The sequence below is a fragment of the Pelobates fuscus genome, chromosome 3, assembly GCF_036172605.1.
Source record: "Pelobates fuscus isolate aPelFus1 chromosome 3, aPelFus1.pri, whole genome shotgun sequence".
Taxonomy (NCBI): Eukaryota; Metazoa; Chordata; class Amphibia; order Anura; family Pelobatidae; genus Pelobates; species Pelobates fuscus.
Window position 1 is genome coordinate 75,873,003 of NC_086319.1, and position 27,403 is coordinate 75,900,405.

The 27,403-nt window shown below is 38.8% G+C and overlaps 1 protein-coding gene across 1 annotated transcript in view; it reads right to left on the minus strand.

Annotated features, from left to right (window-relative positions):
* GAS2L3 (growth arrest specific 2 like 3) overlaps positions 1-27,403 on the minus strand; it is a 231,850-nt gene that overhangs the window by 188,032 nt on the left and 16,415 nt on the right. Inside the window, exons 2-10 of the mRNA XM_063447229.1 lie at positions 25,944-26,103; positions 24,265-24,318; positions 21,388-21,556; positions 20,638-20,756; positions 17,511-17,652; positions 16,357-16,420; positions 13,054-13,189; positions 12,591-12,698; positions 7,037-9,083 (exon numbers count right to left, since the gene is read on the minus strand). Coding sequence (XP_063303299.1) covers positions 7,734-9,083; positions 12,591-12,698; positions 13,054-13,189; positions 16,357-16,420; positions 17,511-17,652; positions 20,638-20,756; positions 21,388-21,556; positions 24,265-24,282 — 2,106 coding nt within the window. The 5' untranslated portion in view covers positions 24,283-24,318; positions 25,944-26,103 and the 3' untranslated portion in view covers positions 7,037-7,733. The remainder of the gene's footprint in view (positions 1-7,036; positions 9,084-12,590; positions 12,699-13,053; positions 13,190-16,356; positions 16,421-17,510; positions 17,653-20,637; positions 20,757-21,387; positions 21,557-24,264; positions 24,319-25,943; positions 26,104-27,403) is intronic.

The window sequence follows — 27,403 nt, forward strand, 5'->3', positions numbered from 1 at the left end:
CCAACACAGTCATAATGATTTCTTAAAGATTCTATCATTATGAAATACTAATTTTTCTGGGGAATGACAGTGACGCTTTAAATATGTTTGGTACAATTATTTGCATCCTTTCAGTGAATATTTTGTGCTACTTCCCTTTGCCAAGATAACAGCTTTAAGTCTTCTCCTATAATGCCTTACGAGGTTGGAGAATATATGGCAAGGGATTAGAGTCAATTCCTCCATACAGAATCTATCCAGAATACAGAAAACAAGGCAGCTAACCTTTGAAGTTTAACACAGCTTGAAGGAAATAAATTATTCATTCTAATTGTTGGTTGGGATTCCCAGGATAGGGTAAATGTGGAAAAGGTTAAATGGAAAGGAGAACAATATTCATATGGAGCATTAACTAAAAGCAGAATAAAACAATGAAAGTTCACAAAACAATTGTCACACAATTAGATCCTCATTTACAGGAAAGTCCCATTCAGAATTATTGTCTTGTGTATGGCTTTTTAAAGCTTCTATTTAAAAGGGAAGTAAATAGTCTATTATTCACAGATGATGACTAATCTGGTCTGCAGTATACAGAGGTGGGAAGGTGTTAAAATGAACAAGGGGATTGGGCTTCCTATGGTCTTATTAAAAAATTGGGGGATGGGGGGAGGAGGGGGGAGTAATTACTCTAAAGTGTTCAGAATCTCTTTGTGCAGTGAATAATTGACCCTTCAGTGCTACACCAAAATGGGATAAGGTGAAGGTACCATTGCCATGCCCTGTTATGCTAGCCTGCAAGGAAACCCTAAGTCCTTAGAGCACTTTCTTCCTGGCTTCTAGAATACAGTTCTAGTACTTTGATCAGCAAAAAGGTCTTTGTACAGTGTGGGAGCAATTATAGCCCCTCCACAAAGGTTAACACACAGAGGGTATGGAACTGGAAGAAGAGTAATAGTATATTTTGTATTCAGATAATCTTAAAGGGACACTATAATCACCAAAATAACTTTAGCTTAATGAAGCAGTTTTGGTGTACTCCATTCTTTGCCAATTAGGAGTTTCTAAACTCCTTTTGTTTTTATTTTTGCAGCTCTAGTCATATCTCTTCTAGCTGTGGCTCACATAGCCTGCATTGAAAAAATTTTTTTTTCAATCAGCTCATACAGCACAATGTGTTTACTTTAGAAGTTTTTATCTCCTGCTCCCTTAGCTGATGTTTAAATCACACACTCACACACACAATGCTCATGCAGGCAGGTAATGGGGCAGAAGGTATTCTAAATTAAACATACTATGCAATAAGGCCAGCCAGAGGAGGTGCTGCTAGGGCAGCGTAAACAAAGTGATGTATCTCCTAAACGGCAGAGAATTGAGACTGCAGGGACATGATCTTATACACCAAAACTACTTAATTGAGCTAAAGTTGTTTTGGGGATTAAAGTGGCACTTTAAACACTCACAAATCAGTTGTGTATGTCATTAAACTCCTTTTTCAATGGTGTGATTGATAATTTCTCTCTTCAAACATTGTATATATATGCCCATTGTTGTGCTCATTCAGGACCCAAAAAGAAGAATCTAGTGGAAAATATTCAAGCTGGCTAAAGATATTATCAAGTACTGGAGTGAAATAAAACCAGTTGTGAAAATCAGAGACCCATATGGCACAGGACGAGTGTCATTTCCAGAAACCTGCGCACTCTTGGGATGTGGGTCCAGTAGAGTTTGACGCCCTGTGCCAAGCATTTGACTTGAATCAAGATGGAAGCTTCCATTACATTCCTTTTCTAAAATGTTATGTGAAAATGTAAAAAATGACCCAATAGAACGTGGTTTGAATTTTTAAGGAAACAGAACAGATTACATGTTTTTACAACCTAATACGGAGCACCATAACGGAAAGCTAAAATCATGTGCCGACCAGAGCTACAGGACAACTGTCACTTGAGGCTTTTATTTTATTTATTTATTTTTTAATATAATGATCCTTTCATCCAGTTTTGAAAGGAAATATGCTTTTATTAATATTCTATGCAAGAAAAGAAGAGAAATCTTTCTTACCCGTAGTATAGGATAGGACCCTTCAGCCATGTACATGCACCCAGGGTCAGACAGTGTTGGAAAACCTCTATATAGTGTCCACTGCTACATTATCAGACCAGCTATAACATTTAAACACTGTCTGACATAAGGTATATATGTATATGGCTACTAAAGGTAGGGACAAGTGTATACACTATTTCACAAAGAATGTATTTCCAATGAAAACAGTGATAGGTTTATTACAAATAATAATTTTTTTTAATTCAAAATTATTATTTTTTTATTAAAAATTATGTATATATAACATCCTATAGGTTGTTAGTGATAGTTCAGCTATGAATTTATCAGCTAACAGGTTGTTATATGGTGTAGTTTATTTTTTTAAATTGTATTTACAAAGTGAACATCAATTTGCACACGCATCATGACATGTAAAATACCATCTATAATCAAACAATAAAGTTTGAGAGTGAGGCTCTCAATATATTTTTGGTTAATTTTTTCCTAGGTTAAAAAAATAAAATTAAAAAATAAAAAAAATCATTAAATTGCAAAAGAACAAAAAGTATATTTTCACAAACATATTTAATTAAAGTGCATTTTTTTTATCATAACCACCAATGCAATATAAACATTTCTATACAAGAGTCACACTGGTAAAACAACCAATGTCTAAAAAAAAAAAAAAAAAAACTTAAAATAAGTAGTGAATGCATAGTATTGTAAACATTTAAAACAGACAAAAGTGAAAGGGAAAATTAACAAATACATATATTTGGAAAACAGTGTTTTAAACTAGAATATGCAGCATCTATACAGTTCTTCTTACATTTAACACAATCCACTGCAAACAAGTCGTAAAATGTATTCAATACGGTTTTGTATACAAGCTTTGGTAAATGTGATTAAAAATGAAATAATGAGGAAGTATTTATTCATAAATTCTAATGTAAGTGCAAGTCATTTGTCAGCCTTATAAATGCAAGGGGTTGATTAAAAATTACTATAATTACTTTTGAGTTACATCTGAACAGTAACAAAATGGCCATGTTATTAGATCCTGTGTATACAAGTGCAATCCCCCATTTAGTGTTCGATTAAAACTCCCATAACTCTCTGCCAGTTTGCTAGAGAACTGCAGCACTTGGCTCTTTGGCTTTTGTTGGGTCAGTACATTACATTCTGCAACCAGGGTAAATACTTATACAAAACGACACACAATGATTTGCAGAGCAAGGTTATGGAAATATATACACAAACAAAATATTCGATGATACGGAGTACAATAAAAACAAAATTGATGGCTATATAACAGACTTCAAGGGACACTCTGGACACCATTAAAAAAACAAAACAAAGAAAAACCCTTAATTGGAATTAAGTTGCTATGGTGCAAGGAGGTCCCAGGCATCTGCTTTTTTCAAGGGGTTAAACCATTAATGAACAATTTAACTCCAAAGTCTTCAATCTGGCGCCCATAAGCTCTGCCCTTGAACTTCAGTAGCTCCCTGTTCACAAAACAGATATGCAACTAACTCAGTTTTGTGAATGGGAAGCTACTGAGTGCGTCAGCTGATGGAACGTATCAGATGTTGGAAGTTCAGGGGTAGAAGAGACAGGCACCAGATTGAAGACTTTGGGGTTAAAAACTGCTCATTAATAGTTTAACCTTTTTTTTCAGTAAATTGGTGTCTGGTACCTCCTCGTACCATAACAACTTCATTCTGATGAAGTGGTTATGGTGCCATAGGGTTCCTTTTATGACGTAAGTCAAGATATGACAATTTGTAATCACAATTTCTCTGAAAATACAGATTTTCTTTTAGCCGATCATTAAAAAAATAAAAAAAAAGATTTGGTCTGAAAATGTTCTCAGTGGTGGAAAAGATAAACTGCTTTATTTATCATGAATCCTACCCACTGAGATTACAGATATGCAGTATCTAGGTTTGTTAGATCACGTGTCAACTCAAATTGCAAAGTACTTGGCAACGGTAAAGGACATTTTTGAAAAAGTGCGACATTTAAAAGGAAAATTAACACAAGTAAAAAAAAAATATATAAAAACTATAAAAATAAAAAATATATATCTTCAGTAACCCCTTCAGTAACTGGGGATTGGGGGGTGGGAGGGAGAGGGACCCTCCAGTGTTATATTCAGACATCTGCTTAAATTAATTAAATCAATTCCTGTTTTGTTTTCTAACAGTTTTAGATATTCTTAGTAAATAGTATAATACAATGTAAACCCCATTATTCAAGGCACATTAGGCACTCACTTTCTTGGGTACAGAATATTATTTGAGATGCAATAGCAAACATCGTATAAATATGGCCTCTGTTTAATTATTTTCAAATAGTCATAGTCTGTTAGAAAAACATTTCACATTTTTTACCTACAACAATTCCCATAGACATTAATGATGACTTCAGTAGACAAATTATTTAAAAAATGTCTTTCGACCAGATTGTGACCATTTGAGAATCAAATCTAAAAAGATTAAAATAGAGACCCATGTCTGACTTTGGATCATACACAACACACCTATATTAAACAACATCAGTTATTTTACCAACCTGAAGAGAATACGGTGAAATAAAGTATCTTTGTATGCACAGTCTATGCAGACAGACGGATTAGACGTCATAAAATAAGAGTGTTCTAAAAGCATATGTCTTAAAATGATTGTGTATGGAGCCAGCCAGGGTTTGCTACCCACAGCAAAGATTCAGATCTAGAACTGCACAAAATTCATTAAAAAATTTGCCTACGGCTTGTAGACCATGTTCTAGCTGTAATATTTTCCTGAACTCTATTTTAGTTTAAAATCTTGCAGTTTGTACTCCACAATTCGCTTTTGGGGAATAAATCCCATTGTGTTAGTGTGCAAATGACATGTCTGTACAGACATTAAACCACTATCCTATTTAATAATAAGAAAACATTTTCTAACAAAAAAAGAATGGAAACTAAAGGAAATGCAACCTCTGACACCGCGTCAGGCTGCTATTCCAAACTGGCAGGACAACTGCTCTCTGTAGAATATTCAGGAAACACAGCAGATTACACAGCAGGATATTAACCAGCACCGAACAACATAAACATCATCATATACACTATAGGGCTATGGACACGACCACTAAATACAAGACTATGCTAAGACATCAACAGTTTTTCCCTTATATCTATGGGAAACACATTACTTTGCTCTGACATATGGAAAGTATAAGTCACAGGATAAGGAGAACTGATGCAGAACTGTCAAACCAGCCTACAATAATATGAGTGTTTCTGAAATAAGGTTAAAATATGCTATTGCAACACTTGAACTGAGTCACCGTGTAATTTTGACATCTGTATCTCATTCACTTTGTTTTGAAGTTTAGCAAGTGCCAAGTTTAGCATGTTGAAGTGATCGGACACGGACACATCACACAAAGTAGCCAGGGTTTAAAACCAATGGGAAAACCTAGCTTACCATTACGCAGCATACCCCTTAAACTTGCAGATTGTTATTCTTGTGATCGGCAGCAAAAACAATCATACACTCACTGTATCAACCAATATATAATTACACATTTAAAGCACAATCCTCAATAACACGATTCATAACCGGCAGGAAAATGAAAGATGGACTTTTTTTTCCCCTATATTCTAATTACTTGTATATAATGGAAATTCTACCTTTGGCCACCTATCTTACCAATCACATGAATATGTTAGCAATCTCATGACAGGGAACGATGGGTCCAGTAAAATATTGAGGAAGGTTGACAAAGCCCTTGCATCTCTTTCCCCTAAGAAAAAGTCCACTGCTTGCGGTGTACATTATCTGACGCTATAAGGGTTTGCCAGTAGTTTCCATTGGAAACAGAAAGCCATGTGTAGTGTACAAGTAATAAGGCAGGGTTGTATTAGCCATACAGCGGTTAATAAACATACAGCTGTAGTCTTAAAAAGAAAAAATTAAACATTTGCCAATAACTAATAGATTTCCCATTTATTGCACAATTCCCTGATATCCAAAATGTTGAACGAAAAGGCCTCGCTTATTGCATTTACAAATGGGAAACCCAATGCAGTAAATAGCCACTGCTTTTGCAATATATGTGTAGAATAGTGGTTCATTATTAGTCAGCTGCATAAATACAATAAAAACCCTACTTAACTGGAAAATGACGACAATAAAAAGAACATGTCCATGTTTACCATTTGTTTCCCACGGGTGTCCTATAGGTTCTATTAATATACTATATCAGCACTGTACATGGTGTTTGTACAGCTTCTGTACAATAATGGCTAGCCTTTGGCACTGCAGCTGTTTTAGACCAGGGTTTTCCAAGATCCTGGATGAGCTGAGCATCATGGGAAATTAAGTTCAAGCAGCTGCTAGGCCGCAGGTCAACCTACACAGCTTTAGAGATACAACTTAAAAATATGGTCCTTATTAAGGTGTTAGAATTGTCTATGTTAGCAACCTTCTACATTCGAAACATCTATTTTATTAAAACGTTAAGTAAATAAAGCCGATTTTAATTATTTCTGTTATATTTAAAATTCTAAGTATGGCCTTACAATAGGTATACGCATGAAACCGTTTTGTATTCTTAATGACTTACACCGTTTAAAAATGACTTAATTCAGAACAGTTGCCCTGAGGGGAAAAATAAAAGGAAATAAAAAAAAACACAGAAAATACAGTAAACCAACGTTTATAGTAATTTTGTCACATTCCCCTTTTAATTCTAAGCACGAATCTAAACATGAAAAAAAAAAAAAAAACAACAACCACAGACACAGACACACGCAGACACACGCAGACACACACAGACACACACAGACACACACAGACACACACAGACACACACAGACACACACAGACACACACAGACACACACAGACACACACAGACACACACAGACACACACAGACACACACAGACACACACAGACACACACAGACACACACAGACACACACAGACACACACAGACACACACACGCAAAAATAAAACCCGCAATTTGCTAGCTTAATCCTGAAAAATCATGGAAAAAAATTCCCAAACCTCCTAAAGTTCAGAAAATAGTAAATTAAAATAGTGTTAGTTAAGTACCAGGCACTTCCAATTTAATGGCACATAACAAAAAACAAATGTAAAACTACTGCACTTTTATAAAGAACAAACAAATTGATTGCAAGATGGATCTACAGACCCTAGCAATCAGACTCATAAGCCTGGGATTATGTTAAGTAAAAAAATAAAAATGTTGCTATCTTGCCACTTAAAGAGCTGGTGTGCTCAAAATAATACACACGTCAGTACTGAATGCTGCAGTATAAAAAGGCAACGAATGGAAGACTGATTTAAAACGATCTTAGCTTGTTTTCACTTGAGAGATTTTTGTAGTCCCTTGTTTGAACTTGATTAGTAGGGTATCTTAAAACTTTCAATAAAAAGCTTTGGCCTCAAGAGTCAATCAAGTTTTCTTAAATATATAACTGTATTATGGCATAATCATCAATATGATAGCACACGCCTCAGGCACTAACAATCCACTGGCATGTAGGGAATTGTAGTCTTGAATCATGAAGGCTCACATGCACACCCCTATTAACAGTAACAAGCAGATGTGATATGGCCCCCATGGACAAAGTATAGAGATAGTGTTCAATGTGTTCACCACGTAGAATGGTGATAGTGTATGTTGTATCTACTTCCCACTACCTTTTGAAACAATAAACTTATCTTCTTTTTTGGCTTTAGTTAATTTATCCTTTGTGGAATCGGGGACCCCTTTACGCGATACTGGTTTGGCCTTTGAACCCAAAGTTTTAGAGGCCGCTGTACTCTGCACTGTGTTACTTTTTACTGAACTGTCCGATAAAGGCTGTGACCTTGGAGTCGGCTTTGTCCTTTGTGAAACTAGTGTTTTAATTGGAGGTTGTGGAAGTTTCACCACTGACAAGGGAGTGCGGCCAGAATGATTTGGCGTCTCTTTCACAGCCCTTTTCATATCATTTTTGCCATTTGGAATGTTTTTAGATAATGTCTTTGATTGGGTGGCAGGGCGATGTTTAGCAGATTGCGAGGTGTATGGGAAAAGTGGTGTTGTTGTAGGAACACGAGAGGACACTACAAACGGCTTCCTATCCGTTAAGTTCTTTTTTGGTACCTCAGTCTTCTTATTTACCTTCAGTTCTTTTGATGACTGGGAGACCGATGGAGAGGTTTGTTTTAATGCTAGTTTGGGATCTGTTCTGGAATAAGAAGATCCTGTTTTGGGAGGTGTTGTATTTGTCATCTTACGAGTGTCCGTTGGTACTTTCAAAGTGCTTGATTGTAGTGGAGAACCAGATGTATGTTTTGATTGTGCTTTGAGATGAGACAACGAAGCAGGGGCTATTTTTGGTGACTGCAGTTGTAGGATTGGTTTTGTTTGTTGTAACAGGTTTGTAGGAGAATATTGTGAGGTTGCAGTCTTTTGCATAGCTTTATTTGGACGAGATGAAGCACTGCTTTTATCTACAGAAACAGGAACCACAGCCCTTGATCGGCTAGACATGGGAGATTTTCTCTCCGAGAAATTGTTTTGTGAACTTTTGCTTTCAAGTGAGGAATTAGCAGTTAGCGGAGGAGAATTCGATTTTTTTGCAACCTTTCTTTTAGGTTCAACAAACAATGGGGATCCTTTTCTTGGTGTCACCTGGCCATCAGGACATGTTTCTGCTGTTGGAGTTTGCTTCACTCCTCGGTGAGGTGTCAGAGCCGGTGACTGCTTACCTCTGATATTGGAGTTTGAAAGCAGAAGTGGGGTAGCAGCTCTCGAGTTGGGCTTTTGGTTTGTAATAATTGCAGACATTGGGTTCATCACGGGTGGCTGAGGAGTTCTGCCAGATTTGGATGACACATTTTCATTTTGGATACCTTTCTGGAACTGCAGTATTTTTTGCTCCAATGTTGTAAATTGTAAAACGCGACATGGATCAAATTTCAACAGAAATCCTTGAAGTGTGTCCCATCCTCCGCCAACTCGGACCATAACATGTTTTCCATGTAGCATCTAAAAAAAAAAAAAAAAAGATTGGCAAAGATCACATCACCGAATACACGTGTTTACATTTCGGACCTTGTTTTGTATAGTTATATTGCTGATCATCTCATTAGTCATCATGCTTGGTGAGCAACTCATACTCTTTATTTATGTGTGATGCATTGTTTACAAACTTTAAAAAGATAAAAGTATGTCATTTTATTTAATGAATCCGAAAGAATTGTATAATTGCCAAATTAAATTAACAAAGCCTTACATTTTAATTCTTCACAACCACTACTCTAACCATTGCTATTCTACACAGGTGATCTTATTACATTTAGAAAAGTGACCTTTTCTCATTCAGCAGAACTGCACTATCCTTGTCCTAGTAAACTGAAACAAGGCAAGTGCTTTGAAGATACCGATGCCACATTTACCTCTGCAGTACTTCCAGATGCTCTAACTACATCTTTCTTTAATGCATTAGGCATGTATCAGAACACTCCATGAAAGGAACACTATAGGGTCAGGAACACAAACATGTATTCCTGATCCTATAGTGTTAAAAACACTATCTAGCCCTTCCTGCCCCCTTTGCCCTCCAAAATAAATGAAAATCTTACCTTTATTCCAGTCTGCATGTGCTGGCTCTGGCCCTGATCTGTCTTGTTGGCTGACATCAGAAGACATTCCAGAGGAAAGCTTTGGATTGGCTGAGATTGTCAATTCTGATTATCTCAGCCAAGGAGGCAGGCTGGGGACAGAGCCAAACGCAGCCCTGGCCAATCAGCATCTCCTCATAGAGATAGATACAATCAGTGCATCTCTAAGAGGAAAGTTTAGTGTCTCCATGCAGAGGGTGGAGAAACTGAAGGTCAGTGCAAGACTATTAGCCATCTGAGCATTGGATCTCTGAAGGTGCCCCGACGCTGTAATGTAAACACTGCCTTTTCTCTGAAAAGACAGTGTTTACTGCAAAAAGCATGCAGAGACCGGCTATACTCACCAGAACAAATACAATGAGCTGTAATTGTCCTGGTTACTATAGTGTCCCTTTAACTTTTTTTCAGAAACTCTTATGTTATGAATGAACTCACACTCAGAATTTTACTCATGGGAACAAATACACGCAGGCCCTTTGACAGCACAAGTAGCTACCAGCAGAAGATTAAAAAATATCCTTATGTTTGTAGTTTTAAATTAAAACCATTACCTTTCATACTTCAGCTTTTGACACTCATTAATTCAAGGTAGCATATTTTGCCCTCTAACCAAGACAGTGAGAGATTTGGATTCGTCAACCTCAAATCACATTATTTCCAGTTCGTTTGTATTTCTGTTACAGAAAATGTTTTTTTGACCCTTTGCTGCTAATAAAGAGTTACATTTTGATTCACACTAGAGCTGGCACAGATGTGTCTGACGTATTTCAAAATGTAAGACAAAACCTTTAACCCCTTAAGGACCAAACTTCTGGAATAAAAGGGAATCATGACGTGTCACACACGTCATGTGTCCTTAAGGGGTTAAGTGACTAGGCAATTTTATTTTAACAACACATCAAAACATTATTAATGCAACCAGCAATTATCATCAGAAGGTTCTAACACGAATTGTAGGAAAAGACTTGTTTTACCACAATATGCCAGTGACTGGCCAGTGTTGTCATCAACAAATTATTATGAATGCTTATATAAGTGACTCAGTGCTCATTGTTAAATTTGCATAAATCGGGATATCTGAAAATAGTTTCAATGTCCGTTAAATGTAGAATGAATATAGTGAGTGAAAACTACAAGTCCACAAAGAATCAAACATATTACTGTGATCCTGCAATCGCAGGGTAACCGCTTATCACAAGCTACTAGCTTTGAATTGTAGTGGAATTAGTTTTGTCTGGGAAATGTTCAGACACAGTCTATGCCTTACAGGTCTCTGCAACAAATAATGCCAATACAAGAGAAAAGGGATTTAGCAGAAGCTGCTACACGGGATCAAATTTCCCAGTAGAACTGCATTTTAAAGAAAGCTGGGGGACATCTGGTCAGGTAGTCCCTGAGAAAGAACGTGAGGGAATTCTTCCAAGGAGTGTTCTGCAACTCCTAAAATACTTGAGCAAATAACGTAATTTGAGATGGATCTTTGATATATTTCAATCATGGAAAGATACATTATTAGAATATCAACAAAATGTCAAAAAAAAAAAAAAATTACAATTAAGATTTCCATCGCCTGATGGCAAAATGAAATTAAGGTATATTTACCACTACCAATATAGTGATATCCAGAGCCAACATCCACTTGCCCTCTAGCCATTGGCTAGCAGAAATTCTCCTCCTGGTGAATGTGCCATGGGCCCTCCAAGCTTGATGTGGCGACCCAACTTAAAGGCCTGACTAGCAGCGGAAGGCTTTTGAACCGTGTTGAGGCTACATAGCTTTGGAAACTATGGAGCAAACAGTATCAGAGAGCTCACTAATAAACCAGTCAATGCACGTATCACGTGCTTACCATCTACCTTTAATCCACAATGAGTTTTTCGAATTTGTATGGTTTTACCCCTAGTGCCACATAATTTCTGTGATTTTTCATGTGAACATTCATTTCAAATACCAACATAAGCCTCAATTTAATATTGTTGGATAAACTTTTAAAATGCTTTAATATTTTGAGAAAAAAAAAATACATTTCTAAATTTAGAATATTTTAAAAATATATTTTGTTCATTTTAAGTTACATTTTAAAAGTGTGTCAAAAAATATTAAATCAAGGCCATAACACTGAACTAAATGCGTCTTTAATGTATATTTGTTAGTTTCAAGGTGTTCTTGTTTATTGTCATAAAGAAAGAGGCCAAAAGTTATGGTTTTGGTTTTAAGTATGGATTCTCCATCTTAATCTACATGCCATCATCTTCGAGCACCACTCCAGATTAGATATTTGGGATACTTTCACTAAACAGAAAGACACACGTAGATACAAAATCCATCTCCAATGTTACGACTTCCTGCTGTGAATAATTTAAAAGGTTACTCCAACCACCATGACCACTTCCGTTATTTAAAGTGGTCATGGTTCCTGAAGTCTGTATGTGCAGAGCTTTGCTGTGAAACACTATAGATACAGAGTTTAAGCTCTTTGCTGCCAGAGGTGCACCTCTACCTCTGTTAGGGTCATGTGGGTTCATCAGCCAAGCCAGAATGGCCAACGTCAGCCCTGTGCAAATCTTGACGCACAGGCACTCATTCACTGGCTGAGAGTGATCAGCCAATAAATGAGCGACAGGATCGACATCCAGCTTCTGCTGAAGACAAATGTTGTAAACCTGCTTACAGAGCAGACCAGACACCCAGCAGGAACAGGCAAGCGGGCAAACTGCTGTAAAATGGTGTTCCCCATTAATGAGGAAACGGCACCAATGTACTCCTATCATCATAACCCATGTAGAGGGATGTAGTGGTTATGATGGTTGGAGAAACCCTTTACGAGAATCGGTTATTGTTAAAGTGAATGATACAGTAACAGTACACATACCCTTATAAAAAGAATTTTATCGCCCAAACGATATCGTCCTTCAGATAAATACTCAATAGAGAATCGGTGGGAGCAGTTACAAGGAAGATCTTCAGCTATGTGCTTCACCTGCAAATGGAAAGGAAATTAAACTGGTAAGTGAGAAAAATATAGAAACAAATTAAGGATCAATATATTTGTACACATTATTAGAATGCATAATAGGGAAAGGTAATGAAACATACAAAAATGCATACAAATATAAAAAATGTTTATTGTAAAACACTTTCCATCATCTGCTATTTAGATTATGCAAACCGTGTGCATGTAGATGGTTTTATTAGACACAGGCTGATGTACTGCATGGAATACACTCTGTTCTACTAGCAGTGGTTATGGTAAAACCAAGGGAAATGAGGCACAGAGGTCCCATGATATCAGTGTTACTTGGCAGTGATTAGAAAAAAAGCAAACAGTAGCTCACAGCCTCATGTAGCTCATGGTGACAGCAGGATTTCTGGATTTCTTTGGAGGCTAAAGGTCCAGATTCCATTAACAAGGTTTCTTCTAGTTCAATCTCCTTTTCCAGTTTTACCAGGACTGGAGGCTCAACTCCATATCTGGGGAGGAAACAAAAAAAACCAAAACAATTAGATACGGATAAAATTATGGAGTTTAATTTACTGGGCGAGTAACTATTTACTAGCATGATATTGTGCATGTGTATCAGGTGATTTCATGTGAGCAGTAATTTAACAAGATCAATAGATTTTGAACCTGCTTACATTTAGTGAAAATATTGAAACTAACATCAAGTGCCTCCAAAAGCCAATTTATTTCCCATTTTTATAAAAAAAGTTACTAAAACAGGTACATGGGAGTAAGCTACATTTTTTGGGTACCTTTAAAACAGAGTAAACTCTCCATCCCCCTACTAGGTGTATAGAGAGGAAAATAAATGGGGAGAGGGGGTTTAGGAGAGAGGGATATCTAATAGGATGCTAGAAAAAAAAAAAGGGACATTTAATAGGGGTGTTCGTGGAAATTTTTTTTACAAATAATGGGGGGAGGGACATCTAATTGGGTGGTTTAGCAGAGAGAGACAACCTTAAAAGGGATGCTATAGTAACCAAAACAACTACAGCCAATTGGGTTAGTTCTGGTGAGTAGTCATTCCCTTCAGGCTTTTTGCAGTAAACACGGTCTTTTACAAACCTAGGGACACCTCCAGTGGCCACTCCTCTGCATGGAGACACTGAACTTTCCTCAGAGGCCAATCAGTATCTATGAGGAGGTGATGATTTAACAGGGTAGCATTTTCAGCTCCGCCCCTGGACCGCCTCCTCAGCTGAGATAATCAGAATTGACAATCTCAGCCAATCAATTATGTTCCTATCACCTTCTGATGTCGTCAGCCAAGGTGGCAGAGCCAGCACACTGGAATAAAGGTAAGGTTTTATTATCTTTAGGTGGGCAATGGGGTGGGAGCCTGATAGTGTTTTAACATTATAGGGTCAGGAATACAGGTTTGAGTTCCTGACCCTATAATGTTCCTTTAAGCCTGGTTGGGCATCATGGATATTGCACATTACAGACATATGGTGGGTGCAGATGAGGAGGTTTCTGAAATAGTTACTGTGATGCATAGCTAGCCAATACAGGAACACTATAGTGTCTGGAATACAGACATCTATTCTTGACACTATAGTCCTAAAGTGGCTGTCTAGGTGACTGGCCCATCTCCGAACTCCATGAAAAGGTGATTTACTCCCTTTTTCTCCCACGCAGTGCCGGTCTCCCTGCAGCTGGTCCTGCCTCCATGGCTGAGATCATTAATGATATTGATGATCTCAGCCAATGCAATGCTTTCCCATAGGCAAGCATTGAGAGGCTATTGCGCATGTGCGGCAAAATTTCATGCTGTGCCCATCAGCATCTCCTCAGAGATGCACTGAGCATCATAATTTGCGGCTGCTTTGGGGCTTGGACCACTTGCCGTCATTGAGGGAAGGATTCATTTCTAAGTTCATCAAGATATCCTACAGAATAATATCATGGTGGCTGTGTGCTCAGTGGAAGTTGGGAGATGTAGCAGGACAATAACCCCAATCATCAAAGTACATCCACTACATAATGGCTTCAAAAAAATTCAATCTGACTTTTGGAGTGGCCCAGACCTTAACCCCATTGAGATGCTGAGGAATGACCTCAAGAGAGCTGTTCACACCAGACATCCCAAGAATATGGCTTAGCAGTTCTGTAAGGAAGAGCGGACCAAAATTCCTCCTGAACGTTGTGCAGGTCTAATCCGCAGCCAATGGAAATGCTTGGTTGTGGTTATTGCTGCCAAAGGAGGATTACGTACTTTTCCCACAGCACTGTGAATGTTTAATGGGATGCGTTCAATAAAAGACATGACAGATTATAATTGTTTGTGTACTGTTTGAGCTTAAGCACATTGTATTTGCCTATACCGGTGACTTTGATGAAGATGAGGTTTTAGGACCAATTCATGCAGAAAACCAACTAATTCCAAAATGGTTCAAATACTTTTCTTGCCACTGTATAATTGCGTACACATAAAGGAATATCAACACATATACATACTGACATTTCACATGCACACAGGAACAATGACATACACACAAACTGACATTGTGCACATACAGGAACACAAAAATCCACTGACAGTTTGCACAAAGAAACGCTGATACACATTGACAGTGCACACCGACATACTCACATACATCCACAATGGCTCTAAACATAGAAAGCCTCAAATATTGCACAGTTACATTTTATTTATTTAAAGTCACATTTGACATTACCAGTCACACTCAAACAATTTCAAATAAGTTGTTTAAAGGATGACTGTTTTAGGCCATACGTAGATATGACAACTTATGGCCTAAAACCGTTAACAATAAATTTAAATTAAAGGAACACTAGAGTCACCTAAATTACTTTAGCTAAATAAAGCAGTTTTAGTGTATAGATCATTCCCCTGCAATTTCACTGCCATTTAGGAGTTAAATCACTTTGTTTCTGTTTATGCAGCCCTAGCCACACCTCCCCTGGCTATGATTGACAGAGCCTGCATGAAAAAAAACTGGTTTCACTTTCAGACAGATGTAATTTACCTTAAATAATTGTATCTCAATCTCTAAATTGAACTTTAATCACATACAGGAGGCTCTTGCAGGGTCTAGCAAGCTATTAACATAGCAGGGGATAAGAAAATCTTAATTAAACAGAACTTGCAATAAAGAAAGCCTAAATAGGGCTCTCTTTACAGGAAGTGTTTATGGAAGGCTGTGCAAGTCACATGCAGGGAGGTGTGACTAGGGTTCATCATAAACAAAGGGATTTAACTCCTAAATGGCAGAGGATTGAGCAGTAAGGCTGCAGGGGCATGTTCTATACACCAAAACTGCTTCATTAAGCTAAAGTTGTTCAGGTGACTATAGTGTCCCTTTAAAATGGCACTGCAAAATTAATATTTCATAAAGCTAAAATTAATGAAATGCCAACCCAATCAAAAGATACACTGAGACAAAGTTCAGACCTCAATGCTGTACTCTCGCATATGCGCAAGCGTATAGCAGTGACAATCTCATCTTCTCCACCCCCACCCCAGCCATTCAACCACCAGCGATAAATTATGCAGAGACCTCACACAGTGACAGTTCCGCTATAAGTGGCAAATGGGTAGACAAGGGGATGTCATTTCTGTTGCATAGGAAGATTAGAAGTATAAGGGCTGGCCATAAGCCTTAAGTTTACAAACCTGGATACTATCCGTCCAACATCTAGGAGGCAAAGACACACCTGGCGAGGATCTTTATGCAAAACTTAAAAAAAAAAAAGAAAATTATATTACAAAAAAAAAAAATGTCACTTATTGTAAAGTACATAGAATGAACACTTATATGAAAGAATAAATATAAACAAAAAACACGTGAGACTTATTTTATCTGCCTAGGCTATGACATCTACAGTCAATCAGGCAACGACAATCACTGGTTAAAATGAAGTTAACTTTTTGGTTCTTATCATTTTGCAGATTTGTGCAGACTCTGAACTACAGTTGCTCTAATTTTATTTATTGTTTATCATAGCAACGTTGTACATCTCTCTCTCACTATGTATTCATGTACTAAAGAATGACCACACACACAAACATAATATCTCTATTCAAGCTGAAAAGGCTTAACAGAGCATTCAATTTTAATTGCAAGAAAAGATGAAGTTACGCTGGTAACAAGCTGTCAGATTTCATCTATGTGAAAAAATGGACACGGCAGCTGTTGGTCATAAGCTCAGTCAGACTCCTGCAGGCATGATCTCAAAGCACTATCATCTGGTCCTCACACAGTGGGACCAGTCTATGCACTTTCTATAGCTTGCTGTGTTCTCCTTCCTGCATGGAAAACAAAATGATCCTAGTACAGAATCCCAAGTACCCTGTAGTAATTTAACAGTCACGCAGATCTAAATTAAGACTGTTTTCTTTTAATTAAAGTAGCTTTGCTCAAAAGGATCCTTTGTTATAGTTTATTTTTAAATCTATCCTTCGTTTGGTCACCATAAACCACATTAAATCAAAGCAAACAAATAATCTAGCTAGCAATCCAAGAGAATTACAAAAATGTCAACCTACAAACTATTCTAAAAAGGTTTCTTATTCCCAAACACAAAACAAAGTCCAATAAATACCAACCATAAAGATCACATGGAGTAATATACGATTTCAGACTGTCTGTAGCCAAGCTTTATATCTCATCAGATCATATAAATGGAACATCGACCACATTAAACATTCCCAATTCTAAGCTATTTGAGTCACTGCTTCCTTAATGAACTATATTTATTTCCCTTTGTTCCCAAACATATATCATCTGAAAGGTAAACGTGTAGTGTAGAAATAAAGCGTTTAGTTACCTAAACCTTCTGATTCGAAAAGATAAGCACCATCCACTCCAATACCCCTGCACCAGCGAAGAAAATTAGCAGTATTGTCGCGAGCAAAGAAAGAACCTGAAGGAGCATCTTGTCTGCAGGGAACTCTTCTCATTGGAAAACCCTAAACATAAAAAAATATATATATATTTTAAGAATGGGCAATAAAAATACACTTCAACCCACTCACTATCTATTCTGCTCTATTCCATCAATGGGCTAATTAAACTACTTTCCAACGTACCTCTCCAGAACACACAGTTATCCTGTAAGGAACCTTCCAAGTACCATAGCCACTATAGTCCACTGTAGAGGTTATGGTGTCAGGAGTGCCCTGGGGCAATCCCACATTAAAGGGACTCTCCAGTGCCACGAAAACAAACAGTTTTCCTGGGACCCTAAGTTGCTGAAGGGGTTAAAACCCCTTCAGTGACTTACCTGTATCCAGCGCCGATGTTCCTCGCTCCTTCCCCTGCCGACGGCATCCGTCCTCCCCATAGATAAGCATTGAAAAATGCTTTCAAATGGGGATTTCAGCGACGCTAGAGGTCCTCACATAGCGTGAGGATGTCCAGCGACACTATAGCACACTTTTTTCGAGTGCTATAATCACGGAAGTGCCCTCTAGTGGCTGTCTGGTAGACAGCCACTAGAGGAGGGGTTAACCCTGCAAGGTAAATATTGCATTTTATGAAAACTGCAATAATTACACTTGCAGGGTTAAGGGTAGTGGGAGTTGGCACCCAGACCACTCCAATGGGCAGAAGTGGTCTGGGTGCCTGGAGTGTCCCTTTAAGTAGTAAAACCATTTTAAATTGCACAGATTGACAATTTACTTGGGTCTAGCTAGTCACTCATGGCCAGAGCCTTGCTCCTGGTCTTCTCCTGCAGGTTAGCTCTACTCAGCTAAGCATGGCCTTGCAGGTCTGCTCTCATTGATTGGGAGAGATAGTTGAGCACAATCCTGGAAAGGCAGTGATATCTGGCTTCTCCTTTAAGAAAAGACTAGATGCAGCGTGGGCATCCAGTACATCTCAATAACTTGCCAAATCTTACTAAAAATGGTTTAGCTACTTAACCTGAGACAGTACATAGGCTGTGGTGGTTATGGTGCTTTGAGTTTTCCCTCAGAATCTAGTATCAAATAATACATCTTCAAAAGGACCCCTCAGCATACGTGAATATCGTAATCCAGATTAATTTTGTCCGAACCCACTGCTCATGGAAACCGATAATGCAGTGGAAACTAAACTTGCAAACACACTTATTTTTATTTAACATTTACAAATATTTGTGAAGGCTGTTCAAAAAGCTACACTATAGCAAGTTTGGTTTAAAAAAAATATTACAAAAAATAACAGTAATGAAAAGAAGAAAGATACCAAACTTGAAATTGTATATATGGTAATGTATGGAAAAAAATTAATAAAAAAAATACATGATAAAATACTAAAACATATCTAACAAATAAAATGGTGTTCTGTTTCAAGAATATTGCATTTCATCATAAAACAGGTTATCTCCACAAATTGTTCCATGAAGAGATCTACACCAACAAATTGGTAAATATAACTGTTTGCAAAGTAACCCTGTCTTGGCACAGAATTCCAAAGCCTTACCAAAGGGATACTATACCGCCAGAAATATAAAGCTGTATTCCTGGCACCATCGATCCCACTGCCTCCATCATAGCCCCTCCTCCACGTCAAATAAAGGTTTTAAATCCCTCTATTTAGTTACCTAATCCCAGAGCCGATGTCCCTCGGCGCTGGGTCGATGCTCCGCCCCCTCCGAGGTCTCATGATGAACGTGCACTAATGCTGCACGGGCATTAGACCTCCCCTTAGGAAAGCACTGAATCAACGCTGGATGTCCTCATGCAGAGCGTGAGGATGTCAAGCATTAGTTATCAGACCAAAGGTCCGTTTGGATCCAGGAAGCGCCACTAATTGCAAAAGGGACATTGCATCCAGACCACTTCAATTAGCTGAAATGGTCTAGGTGTCTAAAGTGTCCCTTTACCAAATTCAATGCTGGATTACGGTTTACTCCTTCAGTGGTACACTAGAAAAGACCATATGAATACCATATGATATTGAAGAGATGGGTAAGCGTGGCAGTTCAGGAAATATCTGAAGAGATGTACATCAGAAATGCCAATGTTATCAACTGTGTAAACTAAATATATGTGTTATGCCTGGAAGATGCCCAAAAGTCTTTATATTCACAATAAACTTTAGCAAAGAATAACAAATTCGTTATAAATGGTGTCACAGTTAACAGAAACAAGCTGTATTAAAGTGAAACTGGTACGTCTCTGAAAATGACATCATAGAAGAAAACATTGAAAATCACCTATATATCTTAGAAAATGACATCATATTCCAGTTCAGTACAGAAAACAAATCGGGTGAGGAACAGAAACAATACTTCAGCTTTTCCTTGTTTCCTGTTCAATGGCAGAAACATCCAATATTTATGATGGATTATATGGCGCTAATGGAGGCACACAGTTCCACAACAGATGCATACATTCTAGCTTAAAGGAAAACTATAGTCACCCAGACCACTTCGTCTCAATGAAGTGGTCTTTTAGTTTTAACCCTTACATTGCGTATTTTAGAAATCACAATATTTACATTGCACGGTTAAATCAACATCTCGTTGCCGTCTTCCTGACAGCCTCTAGAAGTGCATCTACCTCCATTGAGAACCGAATTGATTGGAGAGGAGCGACATTTGGCCGCACATGCAATTTTCCAATTCATTGATTTCATCTAAGCCAGCAATGGATTAGAGGATAGCACGGGTGATGTCAACTTGGATGCTGACATAGCAGAGGCAGAGCAGGAAGCTGCAGCAGAGGAATTCTGGCGCTGGAAATAAAGTCTTTTTTTTTTAAGCTTACATTTTAACAGCTAATGGGGGTGGACAGAAAAGAACGTATAGTCCCGAAATAACAACTTATTTTCAGAACTAAAGGTTTATGTATCATAAAACATACATATTGTATGTGATTTGGGTAAAAGTGTTATTAGGTACATCTGTAGAGGAAACATTTTTGTTTTTAAAATCACAATTTTTTTTTATTTTTTTTTACAAATGATACCTTGAGTTCTTCGGCTGTGCAGCACTGCTTCATAGTGTTTTGGACGACATGGATTAGTTGACACAGAAGAACACCATTGTCAAGGTCCTTCATAAACCATTCCACTCTAACTTCTACCCCTTGAAAAGGAAATGGACAGTTTACTTTTCTCTAGCTAATGAAATATACAACACTTAGTCCCCACTGAATAATAAAGTGTCTCGTTAGGATTCTGTAATGTACCCTTTTTCATTTTAGTGTTGTAAAACTGTGAAATGTGTACTCCCAGACACGCACGCACACAGATAATCACTCTCGTATACAGGTACACACATCCAGATACAAACACACGGGGACACGCACACTCAGAGGCATATATGCTGACACTCCAATACCTTAAAATAGCAGGGGAGGAGAAGAGGTGCTCTCGATTGAGGATTTGGCATGCGGTGACAGATAACTTGGATATGACAATGTGCAATGTTCCCATTCTTTTACTCACATAATACACCATACTCTGATTCCGCTGCTTGCACCCTGTCGTGACTCTGCCTGACCACACTACATTACGGGGGGAGCATCATGCATAACCAGACTGTTTGGTCACTATCATATAATATATATATATGGGATGGCTTGACTGGTGTGCAGATTTTTGTTTAACATTGTAATATATATATATATATATATATATATATATATATATATATATATATATACACACACACACACACACACACACACATACTCTCTCTTATATTACAGACGTACCTAACAAGCCAGTGAGCCAGATTGACAGATCTTCTTGCATGGGTATCAAGGTGGCTTCGTGGCGCACAGCCAGCCACTGGTCATATTGGGAAACATCAGCAAGGCCTGGCCCATGTCTAGGAATCAAAGGGCTTCTTGAACTTAGTGGGACGTCATCTCCAAACCACACCTGAGGAAGAAGAGTAGGAGCAAGAAAATGTTCTCATTAAGACCTCATGTCAATTGGTATAGCCTCCAAAACCATAGTAGTGTCAAATTATCTCTACATGCCAACATTATTTCTTATATGTTGTTAATCAGTGAATAACTACATGTTGTAATTATTTAAGGAGATTGTTCTGGCTTTAGTTCTTCCTCTAACAAGTGAAACTATACCAGTTGTACAGCGTTGAGAAACATGTTGGCACTTTATAAATGCCAGTAACAAATAAATAAATTGCCTTACTGCATAGAAATTAGTCAAATGATAAAATAAAAATTGCATTACCGTATATACTCGAGTATAAGCCGACCCGAATATAAGCAGAGGCCCCTAATTTTATCCCAAAAAACTGGGAAAACTTATTGACTCGAGTATAAGACTAGGGTGGGAAATGCAGCAGCTACTGGTAAATTTCTAAATAAAATTAGATCCTAAATAAAATATATTAATTGAATATTTATTTACAGTGTGTGTATAATGAATGCAGTGTGTGCGTATGTGTGTGTGCATGAATGCAGTGTGTGTGTGCATGAATGCAGTGTGTGTGTGCATGAATGCAGTGTGTGTGTGCATGAATGCAGTGTGTGTGTGCATGAATGCAGTGTGTGCAGGGCCGGTGCAAGGATATTTGCCGCCGTAGGCAAAAAACATTTTGCCGCCCCCTCCCCCCCCATATGTCCTGACTTCCCCTCCTCCTCCCTCAGTGGTCCTTACCTCCCCGCCCCCGTGTTCCTTCACCCCCCCCAGTGGTCCTGACTCACCCCTCCCCTAGTGGTCCTTACCCTCCCCTCCCCTAGTGGTCCTTATCCCACCCCCTCCCTCTCATAGTGGTCCTTATCCCCCTTCTCCCTCCCATAGTGTTCCTTAGCCCCCCCCCCCATCCCTCCCATAGTGGTCCATATACCCCCCCCTCCCTCCCATAGTGGTCCTTATCCCCCTCTCCCTCCCATAGTGGTCCTTATCCCCCCCCTCCCTCCCATAGTGGTCCTTATCCCCCCCCTCCCTCCAATAGTGGTCCTTATCCCCCCCCCTCCCTCCCATAGTGGTCCTTATCCCCCCCCCTCCCTCCCATAGTGGTCCTTATCCCCCCCCTCCCTCCCATAGTGGTCCTTATACCCCCCTCCCTCCCATAGTGGTCCTTATCCCCCCCCTCCCTCCCATAGTGGTCCTTATCCCCCCCCTCCCTCCCATAGTGGTCCTTATCCCCCCCCTCCCTCCCATAGTGGTCCTTATCCCCCCCCTCCCTCCCATAGTGGTCCTTATCCCCCCCCTCCCTCCCATAGTGGTCCTTATACCCCCCCCCTCCCTCCCATAGTGGTCCTTATACCCCCCCCTCCCTCCCATAGTGGTCCTTATACCCCCCTCCCTCCCATAGTGGTCCTTATACCCCCCTCCCTCCCATAGTGGTCCTTATCCCCCCCTCCCTCTCATAGTGGTCCTTATCCCCCCCTCCCTCCCATAGTGGTCCTTATCCCCCCCCCTCCCATAGTGGTCCTTATACCCCCCCCTCCCTCCCATAGTGGTCCTTATACCCCCCCTCCCTCCCATAGCGGTCCTTATACCCCCCCCCTCCCTCCCATAGCGGTCCTTATACCCCCCCTCCCTCCCATAGCGGTCCTTATACCCCCCTCCCTCCCATAGTGGTCCTTATACCCCCCCCCTCCCATAGTGGTCCTTATACCCCTTTTTTTTGTTATTATTATTTTTTTTATTATTATTATTTTTTTATTATTATTTCTTATTTTATTTATATATTTTTTTTTCGTCCCCCCTCCCTGCTTGATATATGGCAGGGAGGGGGGCTCTCCTTCCCTGGTGGTCCAGTGGCAGTTCAGTGGGGGGAGAGGGGGGCTGGCAGAGCTGTAACTTACCTGTCCTGCAGCTCCTGTCAGCTCTCTCCTCCTCTGCGCCGTCCGTTCTGCTCTTCTGTCAGCTTACACTGTAAGTCTCGCGAGAGCCGTTTACACTGGGAGCTGACCGAGGTGCTGACCGGACGGCGCAGAGGAGGAGAGAGCTGACAGGAGCTGCAGGAGAGGTAAGTTACAGCTCTGCCAGCCCCCCTCTCCCCCAGTCTGTATTATGGCAATGCAAATTGCCATAATACAGACCTTGACTCGAGTATAAGCCGAGTTGGGGTTTTTCAACCCAAAAAATGGGCTGAAAAACTCGGCTTATACTCGAGTATATACGGTAATCCAAGTAAGATTTCTGCAGAGTCACTAAGGCAATTTATGTAATTTGCAATAAAATTAAGGCTTATAAAGGCAACTTCTGGCTCCCCTTATTACATGTTGTGCAAATGCTTTCAAGACTGGCTACTATTTATCGATCATGCAGGGATGGTAAAAGGCAAAGTTTAATAGATTTTTGTATAATAAAGCCTTACTAAAGGAAACAAAAAATCAAGAGCAAAAAAAAGCTGGTACGCAGAATTGAAGGTGTAGTTTTACAGCATCTGATGGTCTTACTTTGGCTGCCCCTGCTTTACAAAAACAGGATAAGTTTGTATTTTGTGTTAAAAAAAAAAAAAAAAAAAAATATATATATATATAACAAAAATACATAAGAAACAAACAAACAATCCTTTATCTTACTTGCTTGGCAACTTATCTCATCCTTAAAGCAAAAAATTTATAAATAAATAAAAAAAAAAAAATAAAAAAAAGAGAAAATACCTGAACAGCGTGATGCATGTTTCATTAATTGGATTTAAAAATTATCCTTGAATTCTAGAAGAGAAGGTAAACAAAGAAAAAGTTCTTTAAATCTGTGCAGTTAAGCTGTGTGTTTCATATATAGAAAATTCTTAAACTTTTGCTAGAACTGGAATAATTGCCAATAGCTCATGGTGTCACAGTAAATACATAAGCTGCTAGGACAATCCCAAGAACAGTTCCATAGAATGCATTCTATATAAATGAATTATTTGCCGCCTCCCTTGAAATCACACAAATATTACACCAATGCAAATAAATAAACTTGTGTTTGAAACAGTTTTTCATGGTATGTGATTTATATTTTCTTTTCATTCTAAAAAACTTTGCAACGGATATCATAATACAGTTCAGTCGAGTCATGGCCTGGGCACAGCACAATGTATTGGAGGAGCAAAAGCAGAAACATGGTTTTTGCTCTTTGCATAATCTGTTCAATCACAGAACAGGGCCAAGCGGTATACGCTCTCCCCTCGTCTCAGACATCTGATTGGTTATCCATTTTTCTGTTTATTTTGATTTTACCTATGTGTATAGAATATATACTGGTTGGCTTATAGTAGTTCAGCTCACTCATTGATGTCTGTGGCAGTCTGCCCTCTGAGTACATTAATGGATAAGAAAGTCATTTTACTGGGAGGAGGGGACTTGGCTAAGGAGGCACCTCTGGTTCTGAAACACTACAAAGGTTTGAGCATGCAAGAAGAGTGAAAAATAAAATGAAAAAATATTAAAAGGAACACTACAAGCACCATAACCATTACAGTGAACGGGAGTCGAACCATTTTAAAACTGTTTAATTTCTTACTTCGGGTCCACTGAGCAACACTAACCAGCTCCACAACTTCAGATCAAGAGCCAGAAGCTCTCTGTCTGAGCTAAGCCCAGCAATTAATGGCCTAGCTCCAGAGAGAAAACAAAAGCTTCTGCTTAGAAGTTTCTGGCTCTCTATCAGAAGAAGTGTAGACAAGGATGTACGACATTGGATGTCTGATGCCAGTCTTACCTTAGTTAAAAAGTCAAACAGTTCTAAATCGATGGGGAGGGAGGGAGGAAGGGAAGGCTTTAGAGCGTTGTAATGGTTATGGCACTAGAAGTGCTCCTATAATGAGGTCAACTCTATTAAAACACTGAAGATGTGTTGGTTGCAGGAGCTTCCTTTACCACAAATCCGTACACCGCATTTTCTCACTCAAGTGAGAGTAGCAGAGGTTTAAGTGATGGCATTTTGTACACTGGTCCACATTCTTTGACAAAAATGATCAGAACAAGCAACATGCAAGTTAACAAAAGCTACAGACATCACTGAGTTTTCCTCACAGAAAACAGATTTTTAAGGTCACTGTATTTTTCTCTCTATTTCAAGAAATGTGCATGTTTTTATTTTCATTTCAATTTCAACGGTATTTCGAGCAGAGTAATCGTTAAGTACAGTACTTGTCTTTCATTCTGAGCTTTCAAAACGGAGACATCACTTTCACCAGCTGGCAGAAATACCTAGATAAGGAGGGTTTGCAAACGGCTATTGTGACACAGATTCCAGTCTATACATAGACCTATCTTACGAGGATTGATAATCACAAAAAAGAACTTAACCAATCAAGTGAGTATTATTTAAGCCAAACCTTAAAATGTTTTACCTTTCATCAGTTTTCAGATGGGATCGCCACAAATGGTCTTCCTGTGTATTTTTAATAAATAGAATAAGGCACTAGTGGATCATCACAGCGTTACCATTCAGTATCCATTTTGCTTGGTGCAGCACACAAAGGGGTTTGGTATATTGCTCAGCAAAGGTACCTGTGAAACACAAAAGACATTTTGTTTTATTTGCCGAATGATTATTTGAAAGCCAAAAAGAAAACCACATAGTAACTATTTTTCTACAAAACGAAAAGATGTGAGGCAATGAGAATGACAAAAATGTTGGAGAAAAAAAATAAATAAACCAAACAAATACACCAGGAAGAAAGCAAATGGTAAATGTTTGAAGTGGTTATTTTGTACAAGAGCTGAAACCCTTTTGTCAATGTTCACAATTTTCTCTCTGTTGTTCTTACTATAGTAGAAACCTGACAGTTTCTTGTTGCATGCATGCATATTAATAGAAAGTATGTGTCTTCCTAGGTCAGGGCTTCATTCTGCGGTCAGTATGTCCACGTTTGCAAGGACAAGCAAACGGCCTTTAGTAGAAAACATAAAGGATACAAACATTTCATCCTGACCAGTAGGAGGCCTAAGCAGAAAAGACTTGATGGTTCATTAGAATTGTTGCAATGAGGAAATGTAATCTCTGCAGTAAGTTTATTTTATAGCAATGATGCTGCCAGACCAAGATTGGAGAAAACGCCATTGTTTCAATGCTTTTCATAATGTATTGGAGAAAAAGAACATTTACAGAATACAGAACATGTTGGAGGCTAGCCGAACGCCTAGGTGACAGAGTTTGGAATCACCTTCCACCATGCACTGGTGGTCCTTAGCTAAATTTAAAGTTTGAAACATAACTACTCTAGTCTAACTTTTGGGTTAAATGCAATAAAGTAGAATATATTTGGGTCGCATTGCAAGCTGTTCCGCAATATTTCTTACGTTATTACAAAGGGACAAGGGACAGATCTTTCTCTTTTGAGTTAGTTTGGTTATTCTCTTTACTTGAAAGCAAATTTAGCTTTTACACACCATATGGCTCTTATTCACAATCCAGAAGGAAAATGCGTGTCTCTTCTAGAAACCACAGTAGCAAAGAATAATGCTATCTTTGTTTTACAAAATATCAAACCGTTCATTCAGGCAAGGGGTATACTTCAGAAGTATACAAGTGGGATTCTGTTCCTGGCCAATGAACAGCAAAGGAAAGAGCACAAACCCAAGTCATTGAAAGTCCCACACAAGTTGCCGGAGCATATGAAATCCAAGCCGATGAGGGTCACACACAGTGTGAACAACATCAAGTAGCTCCATTGTTTTATCCATGTCCAGTCACTGGCGAGTGAATGTACAGACTGGATCATCCCCAAGAATCAAATTCTAGAGATTATTCACAGCAGACCTCTATATATTACTTCTAACTCCAAGGGCTATGGGAGAGGAGGGGGCA